Below are 14,693 nucleotides of genomic sequence, written 5' to 3'. Positions count from 1 at the left end.
AGCCTTGTTGGCTCCAGGATTGCCTTCATTCATCTCCCAAGTCGAACACATGCATAATGAACACTCATGTGGGACCAAAAAGGACCAATCACTGATAAAGAAAAGAAATTGCTATATCACAGGGACGCAAACTGTTTCATGTAACGACATGTCATATTTCATGCTACAAAACAGTGTATGTAGTCTTACTAAGCGAGGAAATAAGATGAAGAAAAATGTCGCCACGACAATCCCCTCAAATCTTACACATAGACACAAGCAAAAAAAACAACTTGCAGCAATTTGTCTGACAACCAACCTCATATTTTATTATTATTAATTGATCAGTGCTGTGGAGTCTGTAAACTGTCAATCTCAAGGGAATGTTGGTCCCATTTTGATAGAGCTACATGACAATTTGTGATAGCTACAAGAGGGACACTCACTGGTCGAGGAGCTGGACTTGCCGATGTCGGCTAGGGAGCGGTGGATTGGCTTCTTGGTCTGGTGTCGATGTTTCCTCAGCAGGACAAAGCTGATCTTCTCTCTCAGATCTGGGGATATCATGCCCTCCTCGATCTGCCTTTCAATAATGTCATCTGGAAAAACACACATTTGTATGTTACATGAAAGTATATGACATGCAAATCCAGTGTTTCCATTATACTTTACGATCTATGTAGTATGTGCTTTATACAGATATATGAAGTCCATGTAGTGTGTTGTATTAGTTGTTGGAAACATATGAGTTCAATTTCAATTGTGTAGCTTGTGGGTGAAGCACAGTTTGTCGTTTGGTGTAAAGAATGATTGTGCTGGTTAATTTCCCTCCTCAGGTAATCCAGATCCCCAGGCCCTGGAAGAGCAATGTTTGTGCACCTCATATGACTGAACACCTCTGTGTTGTCATCATCATGAATTACTGCAGAATTTCCTGCAGCAAAGAGGTATTTGATAAGAACAGCTAATAACCAAGGATTCCAGGACGGTTACTTAGGTTATTAAATGAGAAAAGAAAACTGACAAAGACACAAAATCAGATTTTACAAACTACAACTACCTGGATTCACTGTAATTCCAGGTTGTGCTAAATAAGCAGACCAGCATCCCTGTTAGCGGTGTGGCCCAAGATTAGTAAATACAAGATATTGAAATTTAGTCATCTTAATATAATCAGTAGAATTGTGTAATGGGTGTAGCATTGGCAATCAACTTTAAATCTTTTTTTCAATATACTATTTTCTAATGAAAATGATCAAGCACCATAGCTATAATAAAATAATATATATTATATTGAATAATAATAAACATCTTACACCACTGAAACTATCGGTCCAAAACTGACCCACCTATCACTTAACCAAAGCAATGGCAAGTCGAGGCATAAACTAGTTGTAAAAATGTGTTATGAACTTGAAAATGACTCGCGATTGTTTCTTTTTGTCGATCGCCGGGAAACACTGCAACTTTTGTCATTGATCTCTCATTCATTGACTGTCTCATTGATTTATTGACCACTCCATACTAATGCATCGTGGCTTCTGTTTTTACCAGGCGTCCGTCATATGGAGCGATTCCTGAGAGCGTGAGCTGACACAAGTTTTCAATATGTTTCAGTATCAAACAACAGGGGAATGTGAAAGTGTTGTGTGGAGATATCCAACAAATAAAGAATGACAGTCCCCTTATATTCAATCAACCTGCACCAAAGTTCACACACACGTAGATATCAATACCCAAATATGTCCAGTGGTTTTTGTGTAATGTTGCTATCTAACAGACAAATGCTGATGGAAACAAACCTCCTCAGTGGAGGTGATATAAATGTACATGATATACTTTAGCTGAAGTAGCAGCAGCAATGTAAACACGTAAGCTGATAACAAGTTGGTTAGCTAACGAGCTACTGTAGCTAGTGAGAAAAGGAACCACGGTGTTTCCTAATTTGGTCCCTTGTTTCGAAAATGAAGTTTGATGAACACTTTTATTTTGCAAGACTATAACATGCACCATGATTCTGTGAGGTTTAAACAACCTTAGGTTTATTGCGAGCCAAACTGTGCAACATGGATCTAATAAAGTTGGGTTTGACCTGATTTAAGTTTAGACTGTTCACTGATGACATCTACAAGCTAGTACACATATAGTATAGTACATATAGTAGTGTGCATCGATCTGCACCTCTATAGTGGTAAACAATGAAGCTGAGCAAAAATCTTGCAATTGTGTTTTGTATGTGTGCAGACAAAATACAAGGTAGAGAAGGAAGAGGAAAATGGTCCTTCTATTACATTTGGGCTAAGCACCAGTGTTGTGTTGACCAGTGCACCATTGCATACTGCATTTCTATCGTTTGGTTAGTAGACATAGGTCATATCAGCAATTGTGAGATGGTTATCCTACATTTCTGATGGAATATCTGGATATAGGACAGCCTTGCTACCATAAACTAGAAATAACCAATCGTGAGTCAGTCTCAGCTGTCAATAATGACCTTTCACCCTGTTGTTATAGCAACAAATATTTAATAAAAACAAACTTGTAAGAAAAATGAACACTTTAACATTCATCAGTGTGATAATAACTACCTAAAATGACAGAAGCCATCTTTGTGAAAAAGTTATTTGACGTGTACTTTTTAGTTTGGCCCATGTCCCATCCACTAACATGGAGGAGACAAGACTTATGACCTATGCTGCACGCAACCACTAGGTGGCAATCAAGATACTTTGGCTTCCCTTATGGGGGAGCAGTCATGTTATTTGCTAACAAAGATTACAATTTAATATTATCATTTAATATAATAATGGGGCTAAAATGTTACCTCCATGACTTTTATAAATATAAAACAGAATATATACTGTATTATTAGTGACTAATGATTTCTCACACACAATGAAATGCATTTGTCAATAATGAGACTAAATCCTGTAAACCTCACCGACTATTTGAGGCAGCGAGTAGCCTTCCAGGTCCAGCAGAACTGTTCCCGTCTGGAGACATGTCCTGAGCTCGAAAAGACTGTGCAGGGACAGCGTGGACACGTGGGGTTTACTCCACCTCTCTCCTCCTTCCTCTACCTTCTCCTCGAACTTCACCCACCTGAAGGTAGTGGGAGACACAGAGAGGAAGAAAGAACGGTGAGTAATATACACAACTGTGTTAAGTTCTCTGAGCTTGGCACTTTATCTCTTCCAGTGGTACCGACTGCTCAGTTAGATGTCTGGGGTTTGAGCTGGCAGCTCGCGGGCGTGACCCTGTCTGAATGTGAAGCAGGAAATTTGCTTGAGCAAAGCAAAGCTGCTGTGCAATTGAGGGTTGACAGTTCTTCCTACATCTGATCGCGGAAAGACTTCTAAGTTGTCCTTGGTCTTGGAAAAATCGATCTTGAAGTGAAAGCAAAACCTGATAATACCAGAGCAATCTTATTTTTGAGTGGCAGAAGCGTGACCATGACTTAAATTGTGTGTGTCTGTGAGTGTGTAGTTATTCACCTGGCAGACTCCTTCCACTCCAGCTCATCTCCCTCCCTCTGCAGAGTGTCCATCTCAGTGAAGAGGGTTGGCTTGGGCATGTCATCATCTTCATTCAGGATGTAGCGTAGACGCTCGGCTGCTGGAGATACTTAAGGGAATAAAAGAATCTCTTTGAGATTGATATGGTTTTTATTGTCATATAGTAGAGTTTTATAGGGAAGAGTTGTAATGGCTTTTATCTGTGTGTTGTATTCACCATTTGGCTTCACTTTCAGAACTTAAGCTTAGAGCATCTCTACCGTACAAACAGGATGTTTCTTTTCCTGTACTGAGATAATAATAATAAATACTAATAAACTTATTTGTATATCACTTTTAAATACAAGTAACAAAGGGCTTGACAATAAACAATATAAAATTCACAACCAATCAGAGTAAATAAATAATAAAAATAAAGATACAAATAATAAAAGTCATATATCACACGATAAAACAGGTAACCCATTCTGCTAGTCTAATCCCTTCTGGCAGATTGTTCCAAAGTGTAGGGGCTTCATTTACTTCAATGCGGCAGGAAAATGTAAGTTAACTACTTTCTTCATCCCTGAAAAAAAACTGTTTTCTATTGATTTTTTATATGTCTCAAATTCACTGGACTTAAACTGATTAAATTTTGATATTGAAAAAATGGGGTGCTCTAAAACGTTTGACTGGAATTAGCCTCTATACAGTTCATTATTATGAATTTAATCTCCAATATAAATCAGTAGACATTTTAGTTGTTATTACAATTTATTTTTACTTTAACTCTTTTTACAAGCTGTTTTTGTATATCACTCCATAATGTACTGTATCAGCGGTGATGAATGAAGTATGGAAGTCTACAGCAGGTTCATTATCATGAGGCTGCTAATCCATTGCCTTGTTGTGTCGAAGTTAAACTGAACTCTGTGTTTTTGAATGTTGCTTTAGGGTAAGGCCATGTCAGCTGACCACAGTGTTGCTAACCTATGGACTGAGCTGTATGGTGATTACTGTAAATAGGACGAGTCTATTAATGCCAACAATGATCAATAATATTGGAGCACTTTATTGACAGCACCTCCCAGTGAATTACACTTACATGTTGTCTTTTCTGAATGGGCAAATGATGATGAAATCAATAATGTAAAATTAGAGTTTGGTTAATTGGAGACTCTAAATTGACTGTGAGAGTGAATGCTTGTTTGTCTCTGTATGTTTGCCCTGCGATACACTGGTGATCTGTCCAGGATGCACTCTGCCTCCTGACCAATGTCAGCCTGGTCTGGCTCCAGCTCCTTCTGCGACGCTCAAGGAATAAACGGTATAGATAATGGGTGCATGGAAGGAATGACCATCTACATCTTTCAATTCAGGTAGATTTTGCCATGTTTTAGATAAATGAATACTGTCCTATACTGTACTATCTGTAACCAGACAACAATAATGCAAAAGTGTCTGCTAGGAAAATTTGCTATGATGGCTCTGTTATTCATGGCTGAAAAGTTGGGTTAGCCATTTCAATGATTTTGAAAGCACTACATGTCATTATGATAACTTTATTTAAAGTTTATTTAAACTGTACTGAAGCCCACAAACTCCAAAAGACAGTATGTGTGTGTGCACACAGTCCACAAAGAGTAAACCCCTGCCTTGACACCACACTGATTTGGCAATGTTGACCACGTCCCAGGCAAAGTCTTTGAAATATCAAATGCAGCGGTGATCTGCCAGGTCACTCATTATTCTAATTTCAAACAAGCTCAGGTTGCGTTGAGTCCTGCTGCTCACTGTTAGAACTCCTGGAGGGAAGCAAAATCAAATCAAAAACGTGAGGTAGAACAGTGCAACGATATTGTAAAACATGACAGAGCCCGTGTCATGTCTTTCAACATTTTATTTTCAAATGGATAAAGATAAAGCAGAAGAAAGGTCTTGAATTAACAAAAGAAAAGATCAAGAGGCTGCTGTATTACAGGCTATTCCTAGTTTTCGCTTAACACTGGACTGCAGTGCAGTGAGACAGTTTTTTTTAGAATTGACAAAAGACATTCATTTATTTCTTAACCTAAAAAACTAGTCACAGTTTTGAACACATTTTTGAAAATGTTTACAGTTAAAATATTGTGTATAATGCAACACACAACTGTTAAACAATTAAACAAGTTAAACTTGTGTTGCACTTCCTTTAGACTTGTATCTAACTTGTACTAATATCTGTATAGCAGAGGCCAAGTTATCCTGACTTTGGTCAAGCTCCAAATACACTGGAGCCTGCATTTCCCATAATGCAACTACATTGGATCCTTGGTTCAACTTTCACTGCCTCCTAAACAGCAAACTTTTCTTTTGACATGTAGAATTATTGGGCTGCCCCTTAAAGACAAGTGTTAAAACCCCATTGACCTTATGTTTATTTAAAAGGCTGGAGTTCAGTGGCTCTGTGGGTCAGACTTAACGACTACTTTCATTTTGTGTCTCTCAAAAGCACCCTGACACAAGTTGGGGATGGACACAGTTCATCCAGACAAAACTTTAACGCAGAAGTTAGGGAAGGAGCATGGGTGAAGAGTGACTAGACCTCAGATGACAATGGTTTGAGGTCTGACCCTGGGAGACCACTGTTAGCTGTTTCAGTGTGCTCTTGCTTCTTCTTCACTTAGTCTGATTTCAAGTTTTTCTCTATCCGGGCTCTCTGGCCACTAACTTACTTGTGCGGTTGATGTCTGGGAGACTCTGCTCGGTGGAATCCATGAGCCCTTCCTCGATGTCTATGTCTCGGTACCGGTCATGTTCGCGGTGTCTGTGCTGGTTGTAGTGTCTGTCTCTGTCCATGTCAGCGGCCTCGCGGCTAGAGCGCCTTCGCCTGCGCTTACGTCGATATCCCTGAGGCACGGGGACGCCGATATAGATGGACTGATGGTCTGGGGACAAAAATGGACATGAATATGCACTGAATAATGTGGGCCCTCATTGAAATGCAAAACTTAAATGCTAATGTGGGGTATTATAGAAGTATAATATTGCAATTTAGTTTAAAAAACAAGTCATAATAAGCTTGCAATTTTCCAAAACAAGTGAACTAAATTAAAAATTAATGAACGGACCCCAAAATAGTTGACTGACAGCCAGTAACACATTAGTGCAGATTGTTTAATGAGATCTTTCATTAATCCCTCATACTCAGAGGAGTGTACCCATGAATGTTAAACCACTTTTAACAAACTCTGAATGAATTATCTTTCATTGTCCATGTCTGCTTGTTAATAACAGTGGTATTCTCTGTTGGCACAGTCACAAACTAAAGCAAATCAAGCCCATTTAAAAACCCGATCTTCAGCTTTTCTGTGAGTTTGCGTTTGGCTTCATAATCCCTGTTTTGCAACAAAAACCTGGATGATGTGAGTTTGATCATCTGCTGCCACTTAAGGAATCGCTGTAAGCGTAATTGCACACAAAACGCCATGTGGAAAAAACTAAACACGAGGGAAATGCAAAGCAATACTGGATGTTTGGGAAAAGAACAATACCTGCAAACAAGCTGCTCAATGTGAGGGTAGAGCACACACACACACACACACTCTCGCAGTTGCACATGATCACACAACATATTTTGTGTCAATCCTGTCCCCTCATTTGCAGCCCATTAACAACATTCACCCACACAAAATTAGAAACTATAAGTCAGTGTGATGAATGAAATGTCTCAGGATAATATTAAGAGACAAAGTAGGTGTAATGACTTTATTTCCTGTTTCTATTAGCAAAGGGCTAGTCTATAATGGGTCGGGCATCGATATGAACCGCACACACAAGGGCACACACACTCACCCTCCTCCTCCTCATAGCGAAGGTGAGACACGCCCGTCCCTCTGTCTCCATGGTTCATCCTGGTGAAGAAGTACAGGGACAGTTTGTCAAATGGTGACAGTAGAAAGACACTTAGGTATCAGGACATTTTGAGAAAGAGAGGACATTTTGGCCGGTCCTTACTTTCCAACCCACTTTAAAAGGGCTGTTTGAGGGTTAAGACTTTTTAAGGTTTAAGGGTTAGAATTAGACATTTGTGATGGTCAAGGTGTGTACATTGTATAAATGTTGTCATGTTCTGTACATGTGTTTGCTTGTGCGTTTCAGACACTGGTATGAGTGTATCAATGTGTTATATCTGTAATGTGAGCCAGCAGCTGCAGCAGCGGCCACTTGCTCACTGACCTGCATGTAGGGTCACAGTGCAGATCAATAGGAAAATAATTAACAGCCGGGCCAAGGCGATGGAAATGTGCAAATGTGAGGGTAACTTATCCCATGCGGCACCAATTCACACATTGGACACCAGCAGCAAAGGCCACCATGTTCCCACTGGACAGGGGTCAGAGAGCTCATACACATTTACAGTAGGCCTGCTACACACAGGGCTTTGGTTGCTACTAGATGCAATTCAAAACTTGAATATCCCTATATGTCTATGAAAGGTGAACATTGCTCAACAGATACTACAAGTGGCAAATGTAGTCATTGAAATAGAAAAACTGTGAGATTTTTTTTTTAAAGCCCACTCCCTGCATCAACACATGTGGTTAAAGAAACATGCTGCCGAGGTCGGTCTTAAGTTAACAGTAATAGCCTGAAAATATTTAAAATTGCACAGATCAATTGAATCCTGCCTGAGGGAAGAGCTTCATGACACACAGAAACACATAGCCCTGATGTATTAGCAGTGTTTTGAGTTACTTCTGGACACCAGATTAGTACATGCTTCACTCTTCTTATCATGTTGTTGTTGTAACTTTTCTCACCAGCTGCCACCAACTCGGTTGCTGGACAGGTCATGTGAACATAACTGGTAAGAAGGTGCGACATTGAGAAGGAATGATGCCCTGTCACATTCTACATGAATTAATGGAATAAAGTATTAACTGATTGAGCTTCAAGCCATTAAAGAAATTGTGTTACTATTTTGTTTGCCTAGTGTCAGGCCCCCTTTATAACTTCTTGCCTCAAAGAAGCACAGATGTTAGTAACTTTAATGTAACATGTATCTAAATGGATTCCTCTGCATATCAGTCACTCACTTGTTGCTTCCTCCTTTTCAAGTTATAATGTTTATTTGCTGTAAAACCCAGTCCTTATTAATGTTGATCATTACCTCCACCAAGTTCTGTTTTCACCCCCGTCCATTTGGTTGATTTTATATGTTGTTTGTGAGCAAGATTACATATAAACATCTGAACAGATTACAATGAAACTAAGTAGAAGGAAGTGGTATGGGCCAGGGAAGAACCCATTAAGTTTTGGAGTGGATCCGGATCAAGGTGCCAATCTAGACATTTGTATTCACTTTCTATAACATTGTGAAATAGGATGTTTCTCATTTTTGTTGATTTCTCTGAGAATAATTAATAATCTGCACTGGAACTGATATCTATGAGGAGGTGGCACTTGGTGCAGTTTGACTGAGGTATGTACCCTAATGAGGGACATTCTACTTGTGTCTGTATTATTAGTATTCTTTATACTAAATTATGGCTAGACCATACTGAGCTAATCATTATTTTTCTCTAAATAAGGATAAAGGTAGGGGTAATATGAAAGATGTCATCATTTTTAAGAACCTGGCTTCATTTCCCCTTTACAGAACATGAAGCCCCTTTCAGCACATTGTTTTGGTCTTATGGGCTGCGACTTTACAGATGTTTGTTCGGTCTCATTGCATCAACGCACGTTCAGTTGCAGCAGGCATCAAAAAGGTTCGGATGAACCCACTGAATGCTACCTGCATTATTTAAGTAGCTAAAGACCTGGATATTCAACATTTGAAATAGGAGATACTGTTTTTGATCTGGTATCTTGCAAAGAAGGACGGTTCCAACTCCGAGAGCCAAAACAGGATATTTACAGATCAGATTTTCTGTGGGTTTTATCCAGTCATATCTGCTCTTTAGATTCCCATGAGGCAAAGCAGTGTTTCTTCGTGGGTAATATCCCATTCTGGCATGACACAATTCAGCCTGGAGGGATGAGAGGTGTAAAGTGGCTGGTGGAGGATGGGTTCAGCCCTGCAGAGCCCAGTTGAGCTGCTGCTGTGAATGTTTGTAGCGCTGGCTTCCTGCCTCGGTAATTAGTGCTGTCACATCGGTGTCCTTCACACCCAGTGGACAGCTGGAGCGAGAGCTGCAGGCTGCCTCCCTCACGGGCTGATCGATGGGCTCGCCCACGCCACCGAAACCCCCACACCGCTTGATAGAGACATGCAGACACACACACACACACACACACACACACACACACACACACACACACACACACACACACACACACAGACACGAGTCATGCACACTCACACATAAACATACACACGTGCACAAGGGATCATTTGTTCACGTGCTCTGCTGCTATGTAGGAAAATGTACACAGGTCTGTGGCAAACACCAGCAGCCAAATGCTGATATAGTACAGGTCATTCTGTCCAACGAGTTTGACGTCTTGACTTAACATCAAGACGTCAGTGAGTGAGACAGTAATTCACATATTAATTGACCTCTACAAAGTTCAGCCTCATTTAAAGACACTCAAGGAAAAGTCAAACTGTGTAATACAGGAAACATGGGCAGTATGATTCAACAATTTCGTATGGACTTATTTTGCTTTGACTAATTATTTTGCAGTGTACAAATCCTGCACATACATACACAGAGTCCCACGCAATACAAGCATAAGATTACTGTAGACACACACACACACACATTCACGCACAAAAGTTTGAGCTAATTAAAACTTCAAGATTTATTTCTGATGTGTATTAGGTTGAAGCTGAGTGGAGATAAAGTGGAAGAGAAATTAGAGTTATTAGGATAAGTGGTGCTCATTAGTGCTTCAGTAAGTTTAAAGAAGTTACTCTGCGTCTTGTTAGAAAGTTTTTGAAAGGCTGTTTAAAAATCCTTATTTTCTCCTAGAAGAGGATTTGCAGAAATAAAGCAAACATTTTTTAACAACATCATTTCTTTAAACAGCAGAACCAAAAGCTAAGACCAAAACAAAACGTCTTCCTTACACTTGATCCAGAACTTAAAACTTACACATCACGACCATTATGATGGCGATATAAGTGTGTGACATATTTAGATGACAACTTTCACTTTCAACTTGACACAAAGTCAGATGTAAGTTTTATTCACTAGACATATGTACATCAGTGGAATGTGAGTCTGTGTTTGATATTAAAAAAAAACACAATCCTCCAAAGTGTCTATTTTGGTACTTTCCCCACACTTCCCTTACTGCGTTGTTGTCATTTACAAACACAAGGCCTGGAGCAAAGAAAAACCAAGACACTAAATGTTATCTCTGACTCAACAAGATGAGAAAATTGAATTGCACTGTTTAGAGTTCAGAAAGAAAAACAGGACCAACAACGTGACAAAGACAAAAGTCAACCTACCTGGATTAGTTGTCAGCTGGAATGAGTGAAAGGAGAAATGGCCTCTGCTGCTTGTTGGGTCGCGTCAATGAAAACATGCCAGTGGAACTCCGACAAACTATCGAATGGTACAAACTCTGCAAAGAGGACCGCTCCTCTCTATTTGTCTCTGTCTGTCTGTCTGTCAGAACGGCTCTCGCTCTGTCTCCCTCTCTCTCATGACTGGTTCAATAATGGGCAAACTAGGACTGAGCAGAGAGCTCCAGGCAGGAAGTTGTGTCAGTGGTTTCACCATCCACCGATAGAAAAACCCTTCAATACACTGCACCAGCAGGTCAATATATAGCATAGTGGAAAAAGTGATAAAAAATAGGAAGTTGCAGGATGCTGCTCGGGAAACACAGTGCGGGTAGAGAATGGATTTGGAGCTGGTTATCGACCTCAGCTGATCAGCAAGTTGACACATCACGTTTGATAGCCTGTCAGCCTTTTACATTGGGCTGTGTGACATGAAAGAGGTTTGTATATAAGCCAAAACTATAGGTTTTTACTGGACATGGAAATACATGTTACAGCTGTGATAGGTAGGCTTTGGGCCTAGTAATGCCACCATCCCAGTTTATACTCATTGTTCATTTATGTGGCGTCAGAATAATTGTAAAAATTAGCCCCCGGCTGGAGAAACGCCACCTCAAGTCAGAACAACGACTTGGAAAGTTGATGAAAATTTTGGAAGAAGAGTTACAGAGTTGTTGACGTCAGCAGCTATAAACGTATTGCTCTAAAATAGTAGCTTTTAATGTCAGCTTGTCAAATGTTGCACCTTTGTCATTTGCAAACTGCATTTCCATCTCTCCCAAGCACCTAACACCACTCTTAAGCCAAATATAGACGTTTCTATGATTAACGTGCACGTTTAAAATCATTAAGAAGTCCATCAAACCTGATCCTTTTTATTTGCTCTTTGTTATTATGCAAATATTGGGAAGAGGTGTAGAAAGGTTGTTTAACTGTGTAAAATTGATAAATACAACACATACAAAGGGTTAGGGGTTAGGTTAATAGGTCTCTTTGAAGGTATGTTTTCAAGTTGTATTTGTTTTAACCCTGATGAACAATTTTTAAGACTTTTGTTGATCACATAAAACTTTTTTACTAACACTAAACACATAGTAGCTTATTGTATCTTAAATTAAAGCACTGGACAAATTTAAAATTTGACCTGATGATGACACCCTTACCAATCCTGAAGGTGACTAAACTAGATTTCATTTTCATTTCCCAGTCTACCTTTATGTTGTACAAAATGCTTTCAGCCATGTTTGTAGCTATTAGCCTCTGTTTTTGCTCATTTTTCAATTGCCTTGTAAGGTTATGGCATGTAAGTGCTATTATATATGTTCTAGGATACTGTCTACTTAAAAAAAAAAAAGGATTTCCATTGGAACGAACATGGAGGTGCATCGATAATGGTACTGTAGCATTCTACTGGGAGCCAGTAAGTCTGGTGATTACTCATAATGATGAATGATTTTATTCATTCTGCTCCCCATACTCTTCATCAGTCAATGAACTCAAGTGAAACTCTGACTCCATCCACCCATTATCTGCTCTGCTTACCCTTTTAGGGTCGCAGGGGGGCTAGAGCCAATCACAGTGGATGTTTGGGGGAGTGGGCGGGGTACACCCTTGACTGTCAATCACAGGGCCATATAGAGAAAGCAACTATTCAAGCTCACACTCACACCTACAATGTCTCCAATAAACCAAAGCTCCCTGACTCTGGTTTGTGGAAGAGAACCTGGAGAACCTGGAGAAGTCCTACTGACGTGCTGTGAGGCAACAGTTCTAGCCACTGAACCACTGTGCCGTCCTATAAGACTTCAGCAAAGATGTCATAAACCAGGAGACTGGTCAGATAAAGCCATGGGGAGGGTTTGGTGATTTGGACAAACTGACCCTTTAAATTATGAATCACTCTTCATCATCATTATTGATCTTCCTCACCGCCGAGGAGATCGAAGGCCAGTTGGTGATTTCCTTCACTTATGCACAAGGAGACCTACAGACGGCAGCTTTTGTTCCTTCAAATCTCTCAGTTCATAAGAAGAAATCATGTGAAGCCTGTTCAGTTGATTGAGTCGATTGAGTCCCGCTGCCTCTCCCTTACATTGTATGAGCTCATACAGCGGAGATGACTAGAGAGAGGCTATTAAAGGTTGTCTGTTAAAACCTAATGGAGTGGGACTGCAGATCTGAGGAGGCCCAGCTATGAAGAGCGCTGAATACATCAAAAGTGAAGTAGGAGGATGAGACAGAGGGGTTGCATATGACGAGAGACCCCTGTGTAACCACCTAGTTAAAGTAATACGTTTTTTGATACACTGAGGGAGAAGCCTCTGGTGAAATATGAAATCTGTCGGATTTACCCCACAGCACATGAAGTGTTCAGTGTGAAATTGACTGCAGATTGCTTACTCAAGCTCTCCCTGTAACTGAAGCCTGATATGAAGGTAATTCAATCAAAGTCACACAGATGTGGACACTTTTCTGTCCTGCTAAGAGGGAGCCGGAGACTGATACTGGAGACAGTCTATTCTTTACACAGGGAAAAAAATCCAATTTTATTTTATGTGTATAGCCCATATTCACAAATCTCTTGTCTCATAGGGCTTAACCAGGTGTGACATCCCCCCCCCCCCACACCTATTACCAGGGAAACAAATGTAGAAACCTCAGAGAGAGCCACGTGTGAGGGATCCCTCTCCCAGGACGGACAGGCGTGCAATTGATGCCACGAGTAGCAGAGCAGAACAATAAAAAAAACATATTTACAACATTGATGAGAAAAGACAGTGTCTAAAAATAGATGACGTGACGTATCAATGTTTAAAGTATTTGTACATAAGAAGATGTTAGAAAGAGATGAAGGGAGCAGTCTCGTTGTATCCATAATCAGTTTGTTTAAGATTCAATCTAAAATCAGTCTTTAGCGTTTAGTGACATTTTTCTTCTCCTTCTCCATCCAGACAAACACTTTCTCATTTCAATAGCACAAATACTGGGGATGATGTAAAGATCAAAAACTAGAATAATGTAATCGGCCTGCGGTCATGATTTTCACCAGCCTGCGAGTGTGCGCCTGTAGGTTGTTGACAATATGAGCTTTCGCCTGCTGCAATTTCAGCAATTTTCCAAGAATCCTGTAAATTGTATGTTATTATCTGAGCTCCATACATGTGCTCTTTGCAAGAAGTGAAATTGTTATTGAGGCTACAAATACCCAAGGATGTTATCTGACAGATAAGAATGTGGTGATTGTAACAGCAAAACTGACATCCACATTATCATAATAACGTAATAACTTGTTTGGATGTGCGCACATCCTGCACTCAGGCCATTTAGGTTGGGTTTTTTTTGCTGACGCATTTCATCTCCTCAATATTCCACACGCTGTCTCTCCATCAACATGATGCAGGAGGAAGAGATGTAAGAAGAGAATGACCTGCAGGAGGAGAGAGAGCTGCGTGCATTAATGTGCAGCTTGTGAACTGAATTAATAAGGCTGGTGAATCTCAGAGAGAGAGAGAGAGAGAGAGAGAGAGAGAGCTTTGTGTACCTTATTGCCACATCATGCATAGTAAAGGGCCAATCCCAATTTCAAGGTGGAACTCCATATCATAATCTTTTACAAAGTAAACCAATATACAGTGCCTTAATTCCACTAGAGGCTGCCACCACCCTGTTACACCATAGGGGTGGTATTGGCCATGTGATGAGCAATGTCTGGTGTTTGG

At 40.1% G+C, this 14,693-nt stretch overlaps 1 protein-coding gene across 1 annotated transcript in view; it reads right to left on the bottom strand.

Moving 5' to 3' along the window:
- Nucleotides 1–11,015, bottom strand: part of slc4a5a (solute carrier family 4 member 5a) — a 33,380-nt gene extending 22,365 nt beyond the window's left edge. Inside the window, exons 1-6 of the mRNA XM_034596402.1 lie at nt 10,918–11,015; nt 7,308–7,366; nt 6,188–6,400; nt 3,474–3,603; nt 2,921–3,081; nt 408–578 (exon numbers count right to left, since the gene is read on the bottom strand). Coding sequence (XP_034452293.1) covers nt 408–578; nt 2,921–3,081; nt 3,474–3,603; nt 6,188–6,400; nt 7,308–7,365 — 733 coding nt within the window. The 5' untranslated portion in view covers nt 7,366; nt 10,918–11,015. The remainder of the gene's footprint in view (nt 1–407; nt 579–2,920; nt 3,082–3,473; nt 3,604–6,187; nt 6,401–7,307; nt 7,367–10,917) is intronic.
- Nucleotides 11,016–14,693: the final 3,678 nt, after the last annotated feature.

The sequence above is a fragment of the Hippoglossus hippoglossus genome, chromosome 9 (assembly GCF_009819705.1).
Source record: "Hippoglossus hippoglossus isolate fHipHip1 chromosome 9, fHipHip1.pri, whole genome shotgun sequence".
In the NCBI taxonomy this organism is placed as follows: domain Eukaryota; kingdom Metazoa; phylum Chordata; class Actinopteri; order Pleuronectiformes; family Pleuronectidae; genus Hippoglossus; species Hippoglossus hippoglossus.
Note: the sequence above shows the minus strand (reverse complement) of the source record. Positions and strands in the feature narration are given on the sequence as shown.